The sequence below is a fragment of the Lissotriton helveticus genome, chromosome 6 (genome assembly GCF_964261635.1).
Source record: "Lissotriton helveticus chromosome 6, aLisHel1.1, whole genome shotgun sequence".
In the NCBI taxonomy this organism is placed as follows: Eukaryota; Metazoa; Chordata; class Amphibia; order Caudata; family Salamandridae; genus Lissotriton; species Lissotriton helveticus.
In genome coordinates, this window is record NC_136067.1 from 1064626153 (window position 1) to 1064650555 (window position 24403).

Below are 24403 nucleotides of genomic sequence, written 5' to 3' on the forward strand. Positions count from 1 at the left end.
CAACCAACAACTACCATTGAAGGCACTACCCTCTGGGGAAATATTACATAGGCGGCAATTAAAATTGCCAGCAAGGAAGATTAGTGGCTGGTCATCCCACATTGCTGATATAAAACTCGAGGCACGATCCAAACAAGAGGTTCCAGAGGGCTCAGATCCAGAACATCCTCCCTTGTTATTATAGAAATACTCTTCAGACCATATTAATGATGCTGAAGACAAGTAAATGTATTTTATTTCTGAGATTGCCTAGACAATTTGTTACTTTCTAAATGGCAATGCTTGTTCAACTGTCCTCCATCATATTTTCTGATTTCCTGCTTCCCAATGCATCTTCTATATTACATATTTTGTGATGCTGTTTGCAGAGCAAGATATTTTATATTCTAATTTCTAAGTGTAATCATTAAATAACCCCCGCCACTGGTTGTATGGGCCTTTGTACGTGGATAAGTAGAAATATAAAGGAGCAACCATTTACCTTCGGCACCTAGCAATAACATCAATGTAAGACTTTTAGTACAGTCAATAAAGAGAACTTTTGAGACTTAAAGGGTTTTGTTTTTGTAGTAATTGACTCCAAGCTGGTTGAGGTATTTCATGAAGATTTATTGTAAGATGTTAAGTATCCTGGAATAAGCCCCACCAGGAGCCGCCTGCAGTCAGCTCAGCCCCATCATAACTGTGCTTATCTTCAACCAGCACCCAACATTCCGTAGTGCATCACAGTGCAGAGACATTCCACAAGAAGGGCATTAAGTGGGTTAAGGCATACAAGGGAATATGCAATAGGTAGAATACAACATACCTCCTTTTCTTCCAAAACAAAACAATTAACAGAGGAGCATTGAAACTAAATTAAATATAATGTAAAACAACTTGACTTTAAGAGTACAAAACTCATAGTGATACAGAGAAGGAAATGAATAAATAATATAAATTGACCCATTCCTTTCCTGTAAACAACGATGTAAAATAACAAGACTAGATAAGCGAGAACTCATACAATAGACTAGAAACTAGATTGAACTGCAATCCCACCAAGTGAATACTGTAAAATTGATATTAAGACTTTTGAGAATGTACAAACTGGAAAACCTTGAGCAAAATAAACAATAAAAACTTGACAAACGTTCCCAACAAGACAATTATAGATAGAGAAAACGGCACAAATAGAAATTGAAAACATCGAGGAGTTGAGCTTTGCAATACTTTGTGAAAATGCTAGGCTAATTGAGAAGCGTTGCACAAATAGAAAATAGAGGATAAAGGCATGCTAAAGAATGAGAGGGATGAAGGCATTAAACAGTATGTAATAGTACTTTTGAAAATGTATAAGTTTGAGAATGTGCAAACCTGGAAAGCTTCAAGCAGAGGTCACCTGATATGCACAAATCGAAAAATATAAAGGATTGAGTAAAGTGCAACCTGGACAACCTCAAGTGGAAATATACCATTGAATTTGAACAAAATTACACACATGCAACCTTGTAAGAAAACAATTTGAGAAAACATTTGACTTGAAAAATTAAAGTCAAGTCCAGGCATGCATGTGAATTACAAACACAAAAATAACAGTAGAATAATTTACAGTAACATTTGAAACCATACATTAGCAAATAATAGCATTTTGAAATTAAGAAGTATACCACCACACTGCACATAGTGAAGCATTGACGTCCAAGGTAGATACAGTTAACAAGAACATCATGGCAGGAAAACAAAACTTTGCCGGTGTGGAAGAGCATGAGGTAAACACCCTGGCTTGTAAAGCATGTCCTAGACACACTGTCAGACACGTGAGAATTTTTTTTTTTTTTTTTTTTTTTTTAAAGGCACATGAAGAGAAATAGAGTAAATGTTGAGGCAAAATTAATTCCAGGGAGTCAAAGTCGTGCTCATGTAAAAACGCATGACCAGTGGACTTGACATGCACCACAACGACATAGAAGAAAGTAAGGCACGTAAAATATTTCCTTGGATTAGGGCTAGAAACACGAGATAGAACTTGTGTTCAACACTGCCATCACCGATGGTGAACATCCTGAATGAGAAAGAGGACCAAAATCTTGATGTGAGGCGCCAATACTGAGATGGCGACACATTACCGAACTGATGTGCCGGGTGGCTGTAAGGTCAACCACACACCAAAACTTCTTAAAATTGACTCACTGCAGCAAATGTGCTTGAAATGAAACATCTGCGTCGTAAAAGTTCATGGCTCTGTCTACCCACTGTATAAAATATGTCTACAAATAGAGTCGTCACCCTCCCAGGCACATTTAAAGTACAAGTTAAGGTGCGTGTCCCCAACGTGTCTTTAATCTAGTTGATCTAAAGTCCTATGTCTAAACTTGGAGCACTGGTTGATAGACGGGAGGAGGTACTGCAAAATGGGAAGAATAGTATATTCTTGATGCACTGTAAAACTAACTGGTAGGCAGGTACAATGGATGTGTGCAGGAGCACTTCGAGACATGGTTGCCCTCACCAAAGGCATAGCACAGGTTGAATTGACACACTTGACAGGTGAAATAGAGATGGAACTTCTAGAGTAGCTGGGACAAGGAAGTGAAAATTGTTATTCAATAGGCTTTGATTCTGGAAGGCGGGAGCTACTGAACAACTTGAAAATTGAGCCATAAAGACTTTGGCAGAAAAATACTGCACAACTTGAAAACAAGAATAGAATTGAACCCCGTCCTTGAGTAAATGGATTGAAAATTGAACTGTACAGACCTTGGCAGAAAAATACTGCACAACTTGAAAACAAGAATAGAATTGTACCCCGTCCTTGAGTATATGAATTGAGAATTGAACTGTACAGACCTTGGCAGAAAAATACTGCACAACTTGAAAACAAGAATAGAATTGAACCTCGTACTTGAGTAAATGAACACATGCATGCACATTGATAAATGAACAATTGAAATTTACAGTCCAACTAGAAAATGCAACAGACACCCGTGCACATAGAAAAAGACAATTTGAAATGCGCAATCCCAAATAGAGAAACTTGTAAACATGCATGCAAATACACTTAAACCATGGAGTAATAGAACTATCACATGCATGTCTATTGATATAATTGATGAATTGAAAGTATGCAAGTACATTGATAAATAAAATACATTGAGAATGTAGAGTAATAGAAATCTTGAGAGCATGTAATTTGAGTAATATGGTATTTGACAATTGAGAAGAACTTGAAATTTGATAGGACCTGAAGATGGCATGACTTCCAAAAGTACCTTTCAAGACAGCAAAACGTGGTCTTTGTAGTTGATTTCGAGTCGAGGCGTCCCTTTACTGGAAAAAATAAAAAAACACCAAGAACTCCAACAAGGAGTATGTACATGAATTTAAAATGGAGTTCACAGTCTACCATACATTGAGAATATAATTCTAAAATGTGATTGGTTTTGCTGCTATGCATTCAACCACCATCAGACGGATGAACTCCCTTTGGTGTTTCATTAATGTATCAGCCTGTTCAGATATACTTTTTCCGACATTTATTAGAGGTGCGACAGAAGGTTTTATTATCCTCAAATAATTATTTCAAGAGATTCGTTCTGCTTGCCTTTGGAAATAAATCCATATTGAGAAATGGAAGCACTCAAAATACTACCAATATCCACCAAGTGTCGCTGTTAACAATAAATTAAGAGACTTTGTTTTGACTTGACTGTGCTTTCCTGTGAAGCTTTGACAACTGACAAGTCTCTGTGCTCAAAGAGAATTATTTTCCCCAGTGTTTTGCAGAACGTCATTTATATAGCACTAGAAACAGTTTCAATAGAAAACACAAGAGGAGATCTTGAAGGGTCCCAAAGATAACTTAGCGCGTGGAAATTGAAAAGTACCTTTGAATTATTGAAGTAACGTTCGGGTAGATACGTGTCTTCACTGGGGAGCATCTACACTGGGGAATGACAGGTGATTCCCAAACAACAATAATTGAAGGTGCGTACCTTGCATGTGATTGGTAAATAGAATGAAAACGGCAGAGGCACAAGAGGAGCACGTTGCCAATCACAGTGTGCCGAACGCATTGTACGTTGCGCCGGATGGCTCCTGGTGAAGGCGTGCTGCAATGCGTCTATTACAGAGCTCCAGGTTCTGTAGCAACGGAGCCTCGAGAACAGTGATCAGACTGGAATAGCTGAGCATGAAAAAAATGCCGGTGAGTGTGCACGTGCCGGGTGAGACTCGTGCTTGAATTCAAAAATATGCACAGCGGTTGACATGTACAATATTTCAAGTGCCTGAGACCGTAAAAGACAAAAATATGTCTCAACAAATCCGGATGCTACTGTAGATCAAATGTACTAGGTAGTTTGTAGAGACATCTTGAAGGTTAGGACTTTTACAAAAAAGATATTGCTATTTCTTCAGACTGCTTGAACTGCCCAAAAGTCGAGGAGAGGACTGGGCCACAATTGAGAAAAAATAGACTTACCCCATAAGTTCATAACTGGGTAGCTGCATACTTGCTTGATTTGAAGTATCAACGTTGTAAATGTGTACAGTTCTGCTTCGTGCGATGTTTACTTAGTCGAATATGTTCACAGTTGACAGTATTTTGACAGGTCCTTTTATTGCAGGATCCTATGTAGAAATTTTTGTTCTTACTTTAGACGCAAAGAGCACTTGAAAATGTCATGTAGGTACTCTTTTGTAGCGCACACAGCTAGACGTCGTGGAAGCAGGAGCTGGCAACTCTTGATTTTTGAGGCAGTTTAACATCATAGTTGAGGTACTGTGAGTGCAGCAGGAGGTGGCAGGAAATGGCAAGAAGTATGAGATTCAATAACAGGGATGTCAGCCAAGTTTGAAGAGATGTATGGTGTGACTGAACCATTGATTATCACCAGGCTTGTGAAACGTCTTAAACTACTTGAAGGCATAACAACTGGATGAAATCTGTTACAATCTTGAGATACTGTGGAAACACTGCCACTCCAGCACTGCACTTAAATCTTGATTACACTTGTTTCAAACAACATGGCACGTAGAAAGCAGCAGAAGTTTAAATGTTGAAAACAGCCACAGCAGTTTTGAAAATACACCGTAGGTTGTAGAAATGAATCCTTGCCTTTACCATCCCTCTGGAGATATTGTATGAGTAGTAGGTACTAGAAGGCAGCAGGAATTGTAAAGTCTGCGTCTCAATTAAACACCAAACCATTAGGGCCTTATTGATGGATGGGGTTTTGACATAAACAGGTGTCCTTGCGCAACATCACTTAGCTGGCAGTGCGAGGTAGAAGGGAGACGTAAGCAGGATGAACTCCCATTTTTGGATTTGTTTGAGATTGAAAGGAACAGAGCTTGAATATCATACAACATATGGCAGGCCCATTCAACAGCTAATCCATAGAGCCAAACTGGTTATGTGATATGGTTGAAAAGTCCAATTATTGAGACATGTGAACAGGAATCTGGCACGAAGAAGTTGGGGGCGACCGGTGAAATGGTCACTGGTGGGGTTTGGTGCCAGAGTCTTTGTTTGAAGTTGGAAGATAGATAAAGATTTTGAAAGACTTGCCTTCTTGAAGCTTGATTACTTGATTTGAACACGTAGGTAAGATCAAATCGTCGCCATCAAAATGTATTAATTGACTCCAAGCTGGTTGAGGTATTTCATGAAGATTTATTGTAAGATGTTAAGTATCCTGGAATAAGCCCCACCAGGAGCAGCCTGCAGTCAGCTCAGCCCCATCATAACTGTGCTTATCTTCAACCAGCACCCAACATTCCGTAGTGCATCACAGTGCAGAGACATTCCACAAGAAGGGCATTAAGTGGGTTAAGGCATACAAGGTAATATGCAATAGGTAGAATACAACAGTTTTCAATTCTTTAGTTGTTCATTATGTATTCAATAGGTATTGATCTTTAAGTATCAGCATTAAAAGTTAATATAATCCACTAATTGATATTTCAATATAAGGAAGAATACAATATTAGTCAAAATAACAGGTCATTTTGTAATAATGCAGCAAGTGCATTCCATAAAGTACTTCCCTAATCTAAATTAAGTTAGAATGAACTAGAATAGGCTGTCAGCTGAGATACCCAGTAAAGAGTTCCGCTGAGGAAATAAGTGCATAGGCAAGATGCATTACACATTAAGTGAAGGAAAAATCAAGCTTGAAAGTATTCTCAGCTAAAAGGCAGCAGACATTTAATGTATACAGAAAAGAGGCTAAATAATCTCCCATGGTTAAAGATATATTTTCAAGCAACTCAGAGATAAGTCTCCACCAACTGCGAGTGAGAGAAGCCCCACTCTACTCCAGGAGCATGCACTAATATAAACACAAAACATTCTAGATGGTTACAACTGTCTTTTTCCCCATCCACAGCATCCAATAGGATTTTAGAAAGATCTTGGGAATAGGTAAACTCCCCAGCGTCGCACATCTGCACAATGGGCTATAGATGCTAGTCCTTGAAAAGATACATCATTCACATTTTGTGATTCAGACAATTTTTCCATTGAATCATCCTTCCTGTTGTCTCTTCTTCTCCGGGTGAGAAAGTCACTATCAGTTGTCTAATACAAAACAAATGCCTATTCACTAACTAACAGAAAGCTTCCCTACCCAATGATAAAACACACACTTCTACCCTTAACAGGAGCAGTTTTAAGTTATTTTTCAGAATCAGAACCACCTACAAAACTTTTTTGAATGCCTACAACCCTAAGAGTTTGTGGATTTCTACTGAATTTTGATGCCCACTTATAACTGGCCCCCACCAAAACACATATTCCTAACTGTGGTCCTAAAGTTAGGGTAGAGGATAATGCATCACAAAATGTGGATGATCTACTGTTATCACTGCGCTTTGCACTATGAAAATTTCACGTAAACAAAATATGGATTTTCAAATTGCAAACGTACTCATATATGCAAAAAATCTAAATCCTATTGGATATTATGGGATTTATATTTCAGGGGAAGGAATATCCGTCCCAGTTGTGATGGAGTAACCCGTCCACTGATATCCAAATAAGGCCCTATGTTCCAAGGAGAAATAGCCAATGGTGATTAACTATAGAACATTAACACATTATGAAACAAAGAAAACACATTATTTAATGACTAATTTTCCAGTAGACAAGATCAGACACATTTAGGATGGCATGTCCAGAGGCAAATAATTTTCCAGTGGATGATTATAAAGTAAACTGAAATACTTTCATGTCAGTCGTTACCAGTGATGAGCTGTTATAGACAAATGTAAACAATCAAGTAATTCTTAAAACATATATAGCATTTGACACACGCAGGAGCATGTTGGGGTTACTCCATGAGCTAGAGTGGAAGACTCACCACAATCAAAAAAGAAATCCAGAAAGGTGTTACCCTGTTGTTTGTGGAACTTTTTTGTGGTTCTGTGAAGTGTACAGTGTGGTTTTCCCTGAACGTGCTTGACCAATATTACATTAAATCAGCTCCCATTCTTGATAATCATTGTTTCAAAAATGGTGACCCTGAAGATTTTCCAAATATATTGTTCAAAGAAGTTTTTCTTTCAGACTTCTTTAATATCTACTGTTGCACAGTATATGGGAATAGTGTAACTGGCTAATTTTCTAAAAGAAGAAAATGGTATGCCTTTTTTGCTTTTGATGTGATTGAGAGAAAGAGCCGGTTGGTATTCCAGGGGCAAGAAGTTAGAAGGTTCAAATTCTGAAATAACTGTATCACATGTATGTGCTTGTTTACGAAGGTGGCAATAACACTACCCCTCCTGGCTGTAAATTCTGCTGTGACTTCACTACATTATTAGTAAATTTGTGTCAATGAATTGGAGGGCTTAGTTCGAACAGATAACTTTTAAAGAGATTATAGCACTAAAAACACATGTGGTCACTCCAAGAAAACACCATTTTTTTTTATCTCTCTAAGGCAAGCAATTGATGGCCATTGTTGAGTATTTTTGAGGCAGTAGTACTACTGAAGCTTTATGTATTAAGTTAGGCTAGGTTGTCGATTGTTAGGCTCATACATAGTGATAGTAAAAGTTTCTTCATTCCATTCCATAGTCATTAGACTACCAACATTTCCAAACAATATGCTTGCTCAATACCCGGGCTACGTTCACATTCAGTTCTCTCTTAGAAATCAGGAATGCAAAGGTTTGAAAGAGTCTTACATATAATGATTGTTCTAATTTTTTCCTTATCTCCATTTGTTACAGCTCCTCGAATCCTGCGGCATACAGGGTCACTCTTGGAATACACCGTGAAAATGGAATTGAGCCATCAAAGCAAGAGAGGAGCGTTATACAAATCCACAAGGGGCCATTGCGAGCTGACATTGCCCTACTGAAATTATCGAGGTGATTTTGATTATTAAATTTTGTTTGTCCTACAAAAAATTTCATGTATTTCTGATCCAAAAAGTATGTTATAATACATCAGAAGTATTTTTTATAAAATGGACACAATACAAGATGAATGTATTTGGCAAGGAGGGTCCTTTGTTTTCATGTAAAGCAGCAATTGTGAGGAGTGTGTCTGGATGGCCTAAACCTCTGTTAGGATATCTTTCTGTCATAGGAAAAATTATTCCAGTGTGTGTACTTGTGAGATTTGGACTTCTAATTTAAATTCATTATCAATGGGCAAAATCATTTTCCTATGGGATAAATGTCTGTTTCGGAATTCAAGTGGGATATGGGGGAAATTGGGATTCCTTATTCACACAAAATATGGCCTCAAAACTACATGTTAAATCTCTTTGTATTTTGGGTGCGGAACTACCTGAAAGGTTTTTGTGGCTGCCCACAAAATAGTGGTTTATGGGTTTACAAACTCTCCCACCTCCATGTCTCTCATTTACTAAAATGGAATGGTCCATCAAATACAGCACTTTTTGACTTGAATTTCTTGAGTTCATGCAATTCAGCTCGGAGAGGCTGGTACATCAATCAGAGTTCTTAATAATAGAGAGTAGACATACCAGTTTTTGCACTCGCTAGTGACACTTTTAATGGCTATGGTGAACCATTCTCCATGTGACCTTCCTCCAACCTGAATGATATTAAAATGTAGCTTTCTAGGACTTCCCTACCAAAACCTTGCTACTTAATCTCCTCACAAACTTTCATCACTAGGTGCTCCTCACACATTATGAACACATAACCCTGCTTTCTTCAGATTTGAAGACACCTTCCAAAATTTTACCTTGAAAATCTGGCTATTAGGTTAAATAGGCAGTTAAACATTTTAAACACTATACAACACCTTCTGCTAAGCATTGCTGGGCAGGCACTACACTCAATGTGTCAAATAAGGAGACACGTCTGAAATTATTCAGCCTTGTCAGCTCATTCTTCCAAACAACCAATATCTATCCCATCTTTTCATCTAGGGTGGCCAGCCATACTCCAAATGTTTTTTGATGTCAGATGGCTATTGATTTCATCAAAGACTTCACTTTAGAATTGGGTATGTAAATGTTACCCATGCATTTCTACAGAAATGCCATACGAAACTGTGTTTATCTTACTGCATCTTCCCTTTATTGCCCATTTTGTTCTCATTTTGAGCAAGAGGTAAAAAGGCAGAGTACTATGGTTGTAATTTAGGGGTTGCCAGAAGTCGCAGCTGTGACTCATGGCTTGTCCCTTTCGGCTCCTACTACTGTCTTTGCAACTTTTGCCCTCAGAGGTGGCAAGATCAGTGCCAAGAACACGAGGCTATTCCCATTGCCTTATTTTCTGCCCATTTTTCACTATAGTAATAGTGAAAATAATGTTCTACTATTCACTATTAGTGTAATAAAAAATGGAGCTCACTTAGCTGCAGCTGGACCTTTGGTGGTAGCTGTGGTAGTACAAATGGTTTTAAATGCATGCTTGCTGATGAGTGTGTATATGTGAGATAGCGTATGCGCTTGTGAAGATGTGTGTCTGTATGCGTAAGCATGTGTGTGTGAATGAAAGTCAGTGACAGGAAGTGAGTGAGACTGTGTGAGATTGAGGCCCAGATTTTTTTTTTGACGCAATATAACATGGCACCAAAGCTGCTGCACTGTGACGTCAAAGAAAGATGCACGCTTTCAGGAAGGACCTCATGACGTTGCTCTTCGTCTGAGCCGGAGCTGCCTACGCCCCCCATGCCCAGCGCCTTGAGACCCTCACGGGTGAGTAACGCGCTCTATAAACCCCCTGATTGTTTGATTCATTGATTGATTGTGTGATAGCTACTAAAATATAGTATATTTTTAATCTCCCCATGTGCTGACGCACTTTTGGCAGCCATGAGCAAACGCACATACCCTTGCGCTATAGAGCAAGGGTGTGTGCGTTCTCTGAAGCATAGGTTTTGTTCGAGATGTTTTTTTGGCCTTCCTAAACAAAAATTATGATTTTTTAAAACTTTGTATGTGTGCTGTGCACTGCAATACAAATATAGAGGTGGAAAAGCAAGGACCCCTGTCTTGAAAAGGCGTAATATTTTGGGCCAAATTTCCATCTACCACTGTTTGTAGTTAGAGATTGGCATGTACCCATGGGTTGTTGCATGGAAACACCTATGAACCACCCATTAAATGCCCCTTTTTTGCAAAGTAACACTAAGCAGCGCATAATGCAACAATTCAATATTTTGGGATACTATTCAGCTCAAATCCTAATTTGCAATGGATAGTATTTCCCACTGTAGCTTTTTGTTCAAAAGTGATGCAAATGCGGTACAAAGCATTAGTTAACCGGGCTTGAATGTCAGTAAATATGAGTGAGTGAAAATAAGTGAGAATGAATATGAATGAGTTTAAAGAGGTGTACGGGAGTGTGAGTGAGAATAAATAAGAGTGAGTGTGAATGAGCGCATGAATGTGAGTGAGATAATGTGAGTGAGAATGTGATGTGAGGCTTGCAAGGTTGTCCTTGGCACTGGCACTCTGAATGTGATTAGTCTTTTAGAGATACCCAAGAAAACATACTGGTGCTGGCATATTTGTAGCAATTCTTAGCATGGCAGAAACAGGTGACATAATACTGACACAGAGGAGTAATACCTGACATAATGGGCATCAATGTTAAAATAGTTGTAGTGACATACTAGAGGTAATTCATGGCACATAACGATCCTGTGGCAAAAAGCTGACATACTTGAGAAAATTTTGGGCATTTGGATAACTGTGGCAGACTGCTGGTACTGGTACAATAAAGGTAATTATTGGCATTAAGGTGGTGAACATGGCATAACGGAGGGTGACAGCCATGATAAAATGCTGTGCCTGACATACTGAGGACATTTTTGTCATAAAGGTCACCTATATTAAATGGGCAGACTTTATCTCATTTTTTGGGGAGCCCATGGACCATGAGAGCACCCATTACAAAAGTCTGGCACTGGCACAATGGAGGTAATCTTTGACACCGTACCACATTTTGAAAAGAAAGTGGGTGAACTCCTGTGAAATGTCAGGTTTCATTGGTTTGGCACACCATAAAAATATTGAATGACTGCCCTTTCTGTGGATATGACATTTTTACAAATGGATGTGAAAGTTTTGGTTTAAAATGTGTTATTTCATCCCATTCTTTTAACATTTTTCCTCATGGGAGTTTCCCCTAGAAAAATGTCGGGCTCTGCTCATTACAATTAAGGGCAAGTAATATGCCCCAGAACATTCAAAGGTCAAGTCACTATCGTAATATAGGTTGTATTCCAGTTAGGGATCATTAAGGGTTTTATTCACCAGATAAGGGTAAAAGAAAATACTATTCTAGTCACACATAGATTGACAAGTGTACCTTTTAGTGTCAGGGATAGATTGGAACAAGAACTCAGTGAATTGTGTGCCAAGGGAATAATTGGGCCGATTGATCCTTCTTTTTGGCTTTCACCCTTGGTTGTAGTGAGAAGGAAAATGAAGATCTGCATGTTTGCATGGATTTATGTAGCCTGAATAAAAGAATTTGGGTTGATTCCCATCTACTTCCCAAAATAGCCGAGTTGTTAACTGTGATCAATAAGTCCAAGTGGTTTACAAAATTCGATCTGGCCCCCGCCTACCATCAGATTGTATTGTACTCATCATCCAGACACCATATGGCATTTGTGTCCCCCAGTGACACTTACCAGTATTGCAGAATGCCGTTTGGGTTGGCATCAGCTGAGGTTGTCTTCCAAAGGATCATGTGCCCTATGTTGAAAGGGATTAGTGGGGTTATAGTATTCCAATATGATGAGCTAATTTATGGGGAAACTAGGGAAGAACATGACAACACAATGATGTAGATTTTGAAAATTACGCAAGAGAAAGGCGTTGTACTGAAGAGTGCAAGGTGTCCGTTTTCTAAAAAGTAAAGGTGGGTTATTTGGGATACGTTGTGTCAGAACATGCATTTGAGCCTAAACCAGCAGGATTAGTAAAGACCATTTTAGAAGCCACTGCACCAGTTGACAAGGTTAGTCTGAAATCTTTTATTGGACAGTGAATTTTATTAGAGATTTGCACTAGATTGTCCAATGGTTCAAACATTGTTAGGCGATCTTTTAATAGGTTAAATCTCAATTGGTTGGTCCAAAATGTTGAAATTGTTTGATCCCAGGGTCAAGTGCACTATTACATTGGAAGGCAGTGGTTTAGTATTGGGGCAATTTTCACACAAAACAAGGATGGTGTGGAGAACACATTGGGCTATGTCTCGAGAGTATTAAGAAGGCTGAAATTGATTTCTGTGTTGGTGGGCAATCAGGAAGTTCCATCCGTATATCTGGGGAAATAGTTTTCTCCTGCGTATTGATCACAGTCCCTTAGTCTTTATTCAATCAGGTGACAATATCAAACAGCATACTCTATGGATCACTAGGTTGTCCACTAAGCTATTACAATACAATTTTGAGGTTTCATATTTGCCTGGCAACAAGAATGGCAGGGATGATTACTTATCCAGATTTCCTGTTGCTAAAGCTGATGTGGGTATGATTGAAGATAAAGAACAATATAGCTGCTTTACAACGTCCATTGATGTGGAGAATATGTGTGCCCTTACTGAAATGGAGTGGAAGAGAGAGTTATTCAAAGATGAGTTTCTGGTACAAGTGAAGAAATTCGTTAAAGAGGGATGGCCCATGGAAAAAAATGTTTTGCACCGGTTTCCATTTGTTAAAGTTTCTTTGGAATTTCCCATTCAGGATGGCATCCTGATGCGTGGTGGTAGCTTTGGTAGCTTGATACCTCCTGAAAGTTTAGGAACAAAAATAATGTGTGGTGCGCATGAAGGACATTTGGGCACGACGGTGGCAAAGCATAGCGTACGCAAAGTTTTCTGGTGGCCTCTCATGGACAAAGTAGTGGATGATTTTGTTGGCCATTGTGTGGTGTGCAGTAATGCAGAGAAGGAGTTCAAAGTAAAGACTCCACCAATGCAACCAATAGAATACCTGACTAGGCCATGGGAAAAAGTGGGCATTCACCTAGATGAACAGGAAGGAGTTATACTATGAGGGTCGTGAATTCTGATTCTGGAGAGTCTGCAAAAGGAAATAATTGAAGTGACACATAAAGGACATTGTGGAATCATTGCAACACGAAACAAGATATCCGAGACCAAGTCTGGTGTCCTTATCTTGATGACAGGGTTAAAAAGGAATGAAAGGCCTGTCATTAATGCAGCTACCTTTCTATAAAAACTTCTCACCACACCTTGAACATGTCATAACTCCTAAAGCATGCATGGGAGAGAATAGCCATTTACTTTTTTGATCCTCTTGACAATGGACATCACCTACTGGTGATTATGAACCAATACTTATAATTTCCATGACACACTAAAGAAAGCAGGGCAGTGTGCTACTCTTGAGAAGCTCAAGTCAACAAACTGTGTTTAATTCTACCTTGAGAGCTTATCGTTCAACACCCCACTCAACCACAGATGAATGTCCTGTGACATTGATGTTCGGGAGGGTAATAAAAGCCAAGTTACCTGAATGGACCTATAAAAGAATGAAAGATTAAATAGAAACTCATGAGAAGGATGTGGTTAACACACAAAAGATAAAAGTATATGTTGATAAAAGATAAAATGCAGAAAACATTGTTTTTAAGAAAGGAGATTCACTGCTTGCACGACAAGTGTGAAAAAAAACATGATGCGCCATTTGATGCTGAGCCTTCTCAAGTGGTGTCTACCAAGGGATACAAGGTGACTCACCAGTGCCCTGTGAAGTCTATTACCAGAGACTCATATCATGTTAGGCACTTAACTATTCTTTCATCAGATCTAACTGTTGAAGGAGAGACTGGGTCTGAAACATCAGTGAATGCTGTTGCCTCTACACCATTGACGCAGATCCTGGACCATGGTGATGACACTTTCCAGTTTCCCAACACAGGATTAGGTCAAACAAAGTACCAAAAAGATTGATTGAAGAGATTACATTCTAAATGTCTATCCTTTATTTAAGTTGTATTAAAAAATGTATTTAACAGAGGGGGAGATTTACTTTTCATGCGGGTTAGAAATGATGGCTCCTGATGGGTTCCGCAGAACTGTGAGACAGTTGGAGATGCATAAAGAGAGGAATTATACTTACATTTTCAGTAGATGTAGGTTCAGGTCATTTGATGACGTTCAATTCCTCATTGGCCGGAAGCAGGTAGAAAAGTGGAAAATCCGTTTTGCTGAGATTCTGGGGTTCCGTTGGGTGTTGTCAACATAGTAGTGTGTGTTTGCCCCAAGTTTTCAATTAGTTCTTCCAGAGCATCCCCAAAGGCACTGCAATTGAGTCTCAGACAGGAATGTCATGGACTCAATGGGGTCTATATCCGTTGTGACACTCAGTCAATGAGCTTCTTTATTGTGTCTGTGTATGAAGGAAAGAGATAAATTAACAGAGTTTGCTGAAATGTCTTGAAAATGGCTTCCTAAATGGCACTCTCAAAAGCCTTGTTCCTCTTTTCTTTCGCTCTTTCTTGCATTACCTCATTTACCTAGTGTGGTACCCCTGTAAATAATATCACTGATGTCCATTGTCTTTGTTTGACCATTGTCAACATCACTTGGGATGTGTGTTAAAGGCAGAGAAATGAAACTCATGTGTTTGGTTATTGAGCACATAGTTTGGTTCTTTTTCTCCAATGTTTTGGACCGAGACAGTTCGAAAAAGTGGTCAGAAAATGCAAACCAACATTTTGTGGATTGATTCTTATTTTACAGAGTGGGTTGCAATTCAATCTCCCTCATTTCTGTTCATGACATAGGTCACTAATTACTTTTCGCTCTGATTGGATGCTATCACAGGGTGATGGTCTTCTGTGGTCAGCAGGCCACCATGGCTTGTGGTTACATTTCATTAAAATAAATTTATTTTTAAAAGCAGCCTATTTTCCATAAAGGAAACAGGTCACTTTGCAAAACAATAAAGTAATTTTGAAGAAGCTGATCATGCATTACCTTTGAGTTTTGATATTGTTATTATAAGTTGATTCAAAGACAAGAAAATGTATGTCTGCTTTTGTGTGGATATTAAAGAATCTGTTTTTTGCTCATCTGGCTTGTCATTCAAAATGTGACAAACAAAACCATTGGATTTTATATACATGTCTGCTGTCTAGACTACCCTAATTTATGTTGTTGCCACGATTTTGATGGACCCAAGAGAACCACCTGCAATGTTGTGTTTCACTTTGTATTCAGCCATGTGGTTCATACTTACCATTAATAGTCATATTTCAGAATTAACCAATTGACCATTGTTCCACAGATAATGATGTGGGCAGCATTTAATCATGTGTGATAGCTAGCATACTCTTTTTGATGATGAGGAAACAAACTGATAATGGAGTTATGTGTTCTAATTTATTAATTCAGTTTGATTCTTTTTTTTGTACTGTTCATACTGAACTTATGGATTCCCAAAATAAATGTTATGGTGGTGATGGTGATGAAGAAGTAAAAAAGTTGTATTCTGTGAAATAGTCTTCAAAATCTCTCCATATATACGTAGGCGGAAGTGATATTAAACTAGAAAGAAAAAGAGGAAAGTTAGAAGAATACAAAGAAGCATTTAAGATTCGGACATTGGAACCTTCATTAGTCTATTTATTACTTGCTATAAAATGGAATAAGAAAATGGCATCTGATTTTTTTTGTTACAGTCCAGTTGTATATACTGATGAAGTGCAGCCAATCTGTTTACCATCTAAAAACTATATGGTACCAGACAAAGCAAAATGTTATGTTACTGGATGGGGTGAGACACAAGGTAAGAACAATTCTTTCAAGAATTTCCTTAATGAATAGGCCAGGCACAATGTGTTAACATAATCAAATTCCGTGTAATACAAATATTGATGAGATATTCTTTCTCGTTCTTTTCACCCACGAAAACGGTCCATACATGCTACAATAACTCACACAGCAGGTTATGTAATGTGATATATTATGAATTATACTACATTACTTTTTTGTTTCATGTTATGTTATTTATATTATGTTGTTCACTGTTTCTTAGAGACTCAAGAAAGGAATTCCAGTATGCAAACACCTTGCATCTTGACTTCCAGAATCTGAGAACCTTTAGGCTCCATTAGTCAACACATCTGTGGGATTAACACATTATTTAGCACTGGAATATAGCATTCCTAAAAAAGGGACTGGACTTGAAGGCTAATTTGTGACCAAAACACTAAGGGTATTTTAACTATACTTACTTGGCTATACTATAGAGCTACTTTCAAACACAAACCTTGTTTAATCCCAGTTTTAGACTTTGTGGCATTTTCCATCACTTTTTTGTTAAATCTACCACAAAGTTTTAAAATTAACTTTCTTAGCTACTGGTAGCAAGCATAGTTTCAGCAAACATTTTTAAACCCCACTGCATTTAGAGGAAGGTAGCATTGGAAGGACACATTTCACAATGTTGAATTAGACATGGCTTCAATCTGGGTATATATGCCCATTTTTCGTGTAGTTGGACCTCCTCTTATTTCGTACCATCTGGTCTGTGCCAGGCTAAGACGTAGCTCCCTAAAATTCAGTGACCAAAATAGCTTATTCTTAGAACGCAATTGCCAAGTCCTTGAAGCAAAGTGATATGCCAAAAGCTGGAATGCTCCAAATTCTGAATAGCTGGAGGACATAAGTATGGGCAGGAGGCAGGATAGCCTACTGAGTTATCTGCTCATCAATAACATATTTTGTGATCTTCAGGTCATGATTTTAAATCTAGTCAATGCCAACTCAACCTTCCATCCTTTTGAGTTTAATAACTTGGGAATGATTAAGACACTAATATAGAACAAGGTGGGTATATTACCGGCCACTACTTACTGAAACAATAAAAGCTTTTCACAGATTTATGAGGAATAACCAGCAAATGCATTGTTTCTGGTTGTGATTTCCAGAAAACTCACCTCGCAGAGAAAGGCTTCCAGATATTTTCAAGTTCATTTTCACAAATATTGGAAAGGGTGCCACATTACTGGCACACCTCTGATTAGTTTTAGCAATATTTGTGTTAAGGAAGGGAAACAGTGCCACCTAACCCGATTGCCAAACAGTTTCACTTTATACACCATTCCAGCAAGTTAACAAGAGGGCCTAAATCAAGAACTAGTTAAACCTGTTCATCTGAAATGTTATAGGCAGCACAAGCTGCTGCATATAGTGTTGTATAAAAAGTTATAATTTAATGTTTTGGGTGTCAGCCTGAATACTATTGCTCACCAGATTTCATTGACAATTTTGCCAAAAAAAGTGAAAACAAGTTTTACATGTGCTTGACTCTAGCATGTTAGATTTTTGGAAGTAGCAGTCGATAAGCGGAAGTGTCTTAATGCTCTAATCACAGAAATAAAGAGCGTTCTTAAGTAGGATTGGGACTATCTGAGTCTTCATAAGACTGTGTGTATCTTCGCAAGACTGCATACAAACCAATCAAGAAAACCTTCATAAGACAAAACTTGAGGGAAAAAGCCATAATGTTTATTCAAAATTAAGATCATTTCAGAAGGTATAATAACGGAAGCAGATCAATAAAAGGTCTACCTCCAAAGCAAGTAATTAGCCAGAACTAAATATAGTTAAGCAAGAGGACTGACAATGAGACTGCTGTTAAATTAATAGACTGAAGAGTAAGTCTTAATCAAATGACAGACTGACATAGACTCTGCGCAGCTAGAAAGTCCAAGAAATATAAATATAATATAAATAAACAGAATAGTATAGAGTCTACCTACCAAGAATGACCAGAAATAACTGGTGCATACCTCAAAAACATCATCTGTATAGGGTTTTAGACAGAAAAGCCACACACATTTTAGTTGTTTCTAATGTTTTGACAGGGACGGACTAGCAATGTTACAATACACAGACAAATGAATATTCTAGTACATAAGATACATTCAATAAGATAGATCTAGAAACTTCTACTTTAATGCACTTTAGTAAATCAGGTGTGTATAAGAAAGCAGGGAATAACACTGCATTTATATATACAGAAGAGTTCAGCTAATGAATGGGCCCTAGAAAAGACTTTAAGCAAAGGACCTTTAAAGTTATGTTATTTTATAGCATTATTAAAGCGCACAAATATCAACAAAGGTGTATCTGCGCTAGCTACTCCTGAGACAGGACAGAGTGAAAGAAGATAGTTAAAGACAACCTAATTATTAAAAAGCCAGGTATTTAATTTTTTTAACGTTAAAAGTAAACGCAAGTCTCTAATCTGACAGGGAAGAGAAATCCAGAGCTTAGCAATAGCCACCACAACGCTTCTGTCACCCCAGTTGGATCAATATGTTCTGGGAACAACCAGTAGATTTGCTCTGGCCGAGCGCAGTGACCTGTTCGGGGGATTTCTACAAAAATGTGGGTCTTATATTATATGTGGCTTTATAGGCAATGCACAGCACCTTACATTTTATTCTGTTACTGATAGGCAGCCAGTGCAGTTGTCTGATCACTTCAGACACAGAATGAAATTTTGGTGTGCTAAACAGCAGTCTAGCAGCAGCATTTTGAATTAGCTGCAGTTTGTTTAGGATTGATTGCTGAGCATTAATCAGTAGACCATTACAATAGTCTACCTTAGACAGGACCAAGGCTGATATGATCATCTTCCTGGCTTCAATTGAGATGAAAGGAAATAGTTTCTTAGCCATTCTGTATGTAGAATGACGGGGAGACTACTGAGTTGACATGGTATTTATAGGATAGCTTGCCATCAAGAATGAGCCTGATATTTTTTGCCTTGGTGACTGGTACAGGAGGAAGTCCAAGATTGTCTGGCCATCCACGGTTGGACCATGCCACAGAGAGGTTACCAAACACCATCACCTCGGTCTTAGACGAATTTAATTTGAGGCAGGGTTTGGACATCCAGGTACTCACCACCAACATACGGTATACACCTGTTACAACGCATTTTTTACTCCGCACTACCATTACAACGCGACTTTTACTCCGCATACCATTACAACGCATTGCGCTGGGGGGCGCTCTAGGATAGGGAATAAGTATAATTTACTATCCAACACCTTCCCTAGGGTCCACGGGGACTGGAGTTAGAATAGTAAATTATACTTACCACTATCCAGCACCTCTAAGCGCTATGCGTTGTAACGGTATGCGGTGTAAAAGTCGCGTTGTAACGGTCTGCGGAGTAAAAGTATGCGTTGTAACGTCATACATCCCCAACATACCATCATGAAAATTAGTCGAGAAGCAAAACAATTTGAGTATCATCTGCATATGATGTAAGGCTCAAGCCAGCAAATTTAATCACAAGTGCCAGGTCGGTCATGTAGATATTAAAAAGTGTAGGACTGATGGAGGAGCCCTATGGGACTGAACACGGAAGAGAAAAAGGAGGGGATTCAAAATCACCCAACTTAACTGATTGGGCTCTGTTGGCTACAAAGGATGCTAACAGAGCTTTAGCCTTGTCCCTGATGCCTAGGTAGGAGATATTGTTGAACAGGAGACCATGATCAACTCTTTCAAAGGCTGGAGATAGGTCCAAGAGGACCAACATCGCTGCGCCACCCTTATCCAACGCGAACCTTATTTCATCCGTGGCTTTGATGAGCGCTGTTTCTGTACTATAGCTTTTCCTAAGTCAAATTGCGTTTCATCCCATAAATTGTGGGCCTGAATGTATTGGGTCAATTGGTCATTTATAATTTTTTCCACTAATTTAACGGACAAAGGCCGACGTGCAATAGCCCGATAGTTGACAGTGTCTTCCGGGTCAAGGTTTGACTTCTTTATAGGGGCAGAATGGGAGCTTTGTTCCAATGAGAAGGATAGGTACCAACTGTAAACATAGAATTAAAGATGTTGGCCAGAACTGGCCCAATTAGATCCGAAGACTCCTTAAGGGTAGCGGGCGAACAAGGGTCCAAGGGTGATCCTGATTTAGCCGCCCTCACCAGGTACGTTACTAGCTCAGAGGAAACAGGGGTGAACTCTCTCAGAGAGAAATTTCCTAAAGATTCCGTAAGGCAGTCTGAACTGGTTGGAGAGACTAGGGAGGCATTAAAGTTGGAATAGATGGGGTTTACTTTAGCCTGAAAACAAAGGGCTAATGAATTGCAAAATGATTGAGTTGCTAGATTGGCCAATTTACAAGGCGGGGTCCCGAGTTTGGCTACCACCTAAAATAAGAGTTTGGTAGAATTTTGGGCAGCTTCAATTTCTCTTATAAAGTAGCTGCTATTTCCTTAAAAAGGAGATGTTTGCAGTTGGCCAAAGCTTATTTACAGAGAAATTTCTCCTGGCTATCCAGACAACGGCGTCTTTCTTGATTCCTACAATGCCTTCTCTGGAGCCTCAAGGCTTCCGAGTACCACAGGGCTGAAGGCGTAGTTCAATTTTTGGAGGCTGTCTTGTAAGGAACTAATTTGGTGAAAGAGGCATAAAGCCAATCTGTATAGCTCAAGGCTGCATGATCTGGGTCATAGGAAAGAACCGGCTTAGTGTCTGATAGGTTTTTTGTAAGAAGCCTGTGGTCCGTATTCTTCTAGGCTCTGAAATATTTGAAGGGCACCTGCCTAGGGTGGAGGGAATTCACCTCCAAAACACGAATGTCGAATAGGACTACATGATGGTCCGACCAAACTAACGGAAGAACCTCCTTGAAATTAAGGGCATCGTTGTTAGTAAAGAGACCATCTAAGGTATGTCTCGCAGCATGGGTGGGTAGGCCTACTTTCTGCAGGAGGCCAACTGATCCCAACTCCATAATGAGGGGATATGAGTCCTTGCCATTATTAACCTCCAGATGAAAATTAAAATACCCCATTATAGTAAAACTCGACTTATAGGCTGCAACTTCTGATAGGCTGCCCAGAGTCGCTAAAAAGTATCCCTTGGGACCGGAAGGATGGTAAAGAAGCAATCCTTTAAAAGATTGGTGCTCTGAGACTGAAATATTGAATTGAAGGCTTTACAGGCCTTAGAGGGTACCGCCCTCCTTTAATTGCGATGGTTTCATGATAGATAAGTGCTTGACCACCACCTCTTTTAATGGGCCTATCTTGTCTGAAAACAGAGAAACCCGCAGGAGCTGCTGTACAGAAATCCATGATGATGGTGCAGTGAGTTAAAAAACGGTGATGGATCAAGCCCTGATCTTTTGACTGGGTATGAGTGTTCTGTTTAACTCAGATGCTCTGTCCATCACCACCCCCTTTTCTGAATCGTTTTGGCCACTATAGGAGTGGCAGGGTATGCTCAGACATGAGTCCCTTGCTCACTGCACCATCAGGATTCAAGCACGCCGGGCCAAAGACGGCTGCAATGCCAGAAACCAGTCCCCGGAAGCTTGTTTCCTTTCCAGTAAAGAATTGGCTTGGTAGTTTGGTCTGCCCTGTTCCCATGATGCACTGGGCCAGGGTCAGACTAATTTGCATATAGCCGGCTTCTGAGCTGGGATGGTGCAGTGAGCTAAAAAACGATGATGGATCAAGCCCTGATCTTTTGACTGGGTATGAGTGTTCTGTTTAACTCAGATGCTCTGTCCATCACCACCCCCTTTTCTGAATCGTTTTGGCCACTATAGGAGTGGCAGGGTATGCTCAGACATGAGTCCCTTGCTCACTGCACCATCAGGATTCAAGCAAGCCGGGCCGAAGACGGCTGCAATGCCAGAAACCGGTCCCCAGAAGCTTGTTTCCTTTCCAGTAAAGAATTGGCTTGGTAGTTTGGTCTGCCCTGTTCCCATGATGCACTGGGCCAGGGTCAGACTAATTTGCATATAGCCGGGTTCTGAGCTGGGATGGTGCAGTGAGCTAAAAAACGGTGATGGATCAAGCCCTGATCTTTTGACTGGGCATGAGTGTTCTGTTTAACTCAGATGCTCTGTCCATCACCACCCCCTTTTCTGAATCGTTTTGGCCACTATAGGAGTGGCAGGGTATGCTCAGACATGAGTCCCTTGCTCACTGCACCATCAGGATTCAAGCAAGCCGGGCCGAAGACGGCTGCAATGCCAGAAACTGGTCCCCGGAAGCTTGTTTCCTTTCCAGTAAAGAATTGGCTTGGTAGTTTGGTCTGCCCTGTTCCCATGATGCACTGGGCCAGGGTCAGACTAATTTGCATATAGCCTGGTTCTGAGCTGGGATGGTGCAGTGAGCTAAAAAACGGTGATGGATCAAGCCCTGATCTTTTGACTGGGTATGAGTGTTCTGTTTAACTCAGATGCTCTGTCCATCACCACCCCCTTTTCTGAATCGTACAGAAATCCAGGCCCAACAAGGGATCTGCCCACGTCTTGGTGATAATTAAGAGATCAAGTTAGTGTCTAGCTATTAGTTTGGCTATTTTGTGCTTGTGTTTAGGAAGAGAGCATGCATTTATCAGGGCGGCCTGAATCTTGGTGCAGCCATTGATGCTGGCATTGGGGATAACTCTAACTGTGAGGGAAGACATTTCCAGTGCTGATGTAGGATGGGCCATCAGAGAGAGGCTGCAGGCGGCACAAGTTTGGGCTCTTTCAAGTGCTCCACTAGGTCAAAGCCGGTGAAGGCCGATTGCTGCATTTTGTATGAACTATTTAGCGCATGCAGTTCCCCAGTAGAGTATGCCAACAGGGATGTTGTTCTACCTGGAGCAAACAGAGCAGGGGTTCTGGTGCTAGGCGCGATCCGGCTGCGGTCGGGCGCAGATGTACTTGCCTTGGGCGCGACAGTGGCGCTGTCGTGCTGAGATCTTCATTAAGTAGCTCTCCAGGGTTGGGGGCGTGGCCCAAGACAGGGCTGGAGCGCGAGGGAAAATGCGTGGAGAAATAAAGAGGGACTTTAAACTTGCAGTGATCGCAGGCTTCCCTACGATCACTGCTTACTGGTAAAAGAAAAGTAAGGAAATAAAAAGTGAGAAACTTAAATCATAAAATCATTGAAATGGAGGGATTAAACTCCTCCGATATGGTGCCTGTGTAGGTAACCAAGCGGTACAAAAGGGGGTGGTGATGGACGGAGCATCTGAACCAATCAAACACTCTCACCCAGTCAAAAGATCTGGGTTTATTCCATCACCGTTCTTTAGCCCACTCTGCCACCCAGTTCAGACATGGCCATATGCAAATCAGTCTGACCCTGTGCCTCATGGGAACAGTCCAGCCTGAACTGCCAAGCCATGCCTTCCCTGGACTGAAAACAAGCTTCCTAGGACCGGTTTCTGGCATTTCAGCCGTCTTCAGCCAGGCTTGCTTGAATCCAGTGGCAAAGTGAGCAAGGGACTCAGGTCTGAGCATACCCTGCCAACATATGGTGTACAAAGCCGTACAAAAGGGGGTGGTGATGGACAGAGCATCTGAACCAATCAAACACTCACAACCAGTCAAAAGATCTGGGTTTAATCCATCACCGTTGTTTAGACCACTCTGCCACCCCATTTCAGACATGGCCATATGCAAATCAGTCTGACCCTGTGTCTCATGGGAACAGTCCAGCCCGAACTGCCAAGCCATGCCTTCCCTGGGCCAGAGACAAGCTTCCTAGGAACGGTTTCTGACATTTCAGCCGTCTTCAGCCAGGCTTGCTTGAATCCAGTGGCAAAGTGAGCAAGGGACTCACTTCTGAGCATACCCTGCCAACTTATGGCTAACAAAGCGGTACAAAAGGGGGTGATGATGGACGGAGCACCTGAACCAATCAAACACTCAAACCCAGTCAAAATATCTGGGTTTAATCCATCACAGTTCTTTAGCCCACTCTGCTACCCCAGTTCAGACATGACCATATGCAAATCAGTCTGACCTTGTGCCTCATGGGAACAGTCAAACCCGAACTGCCAAGCCATGCCTTCCCTGGACCGGAAACAAGCTTCCTAGCACCGGTTTCTGGCATTTCAGCCGTATTCAGCCAGGCTTGCTTCAATCCAGTGGCAAAGAGAGCAAGGGACTCACTTCTGAGCATACCCT

The 24403-nt window shown here is 40.2% G+C and overlaps 1 protein-coding gene across 1 annotated transcript in view; it reads left to right on the top strand.

The window, feature by feature from the left end:
- PLG (plasminogen) overlaps window positions 1-24403 on the top strand; it is a 301774-nt gene that overhangs the window by 262313 nt on the left and 15058 nt on the right. Inside the window, exons 17-18 of the mRNA XM_078648716.1 lie at window positions 8215-8355; window positions 16134-16240. Coding sequence (XP_078504842.1) covers window positions 8215-8355; window positions 16134-16240 — 248 coding nt within the window. The remainder of the gene's footprint in view (window positions 1-8214; window positions 8356-16133; window positions 16241-24403) is intronic.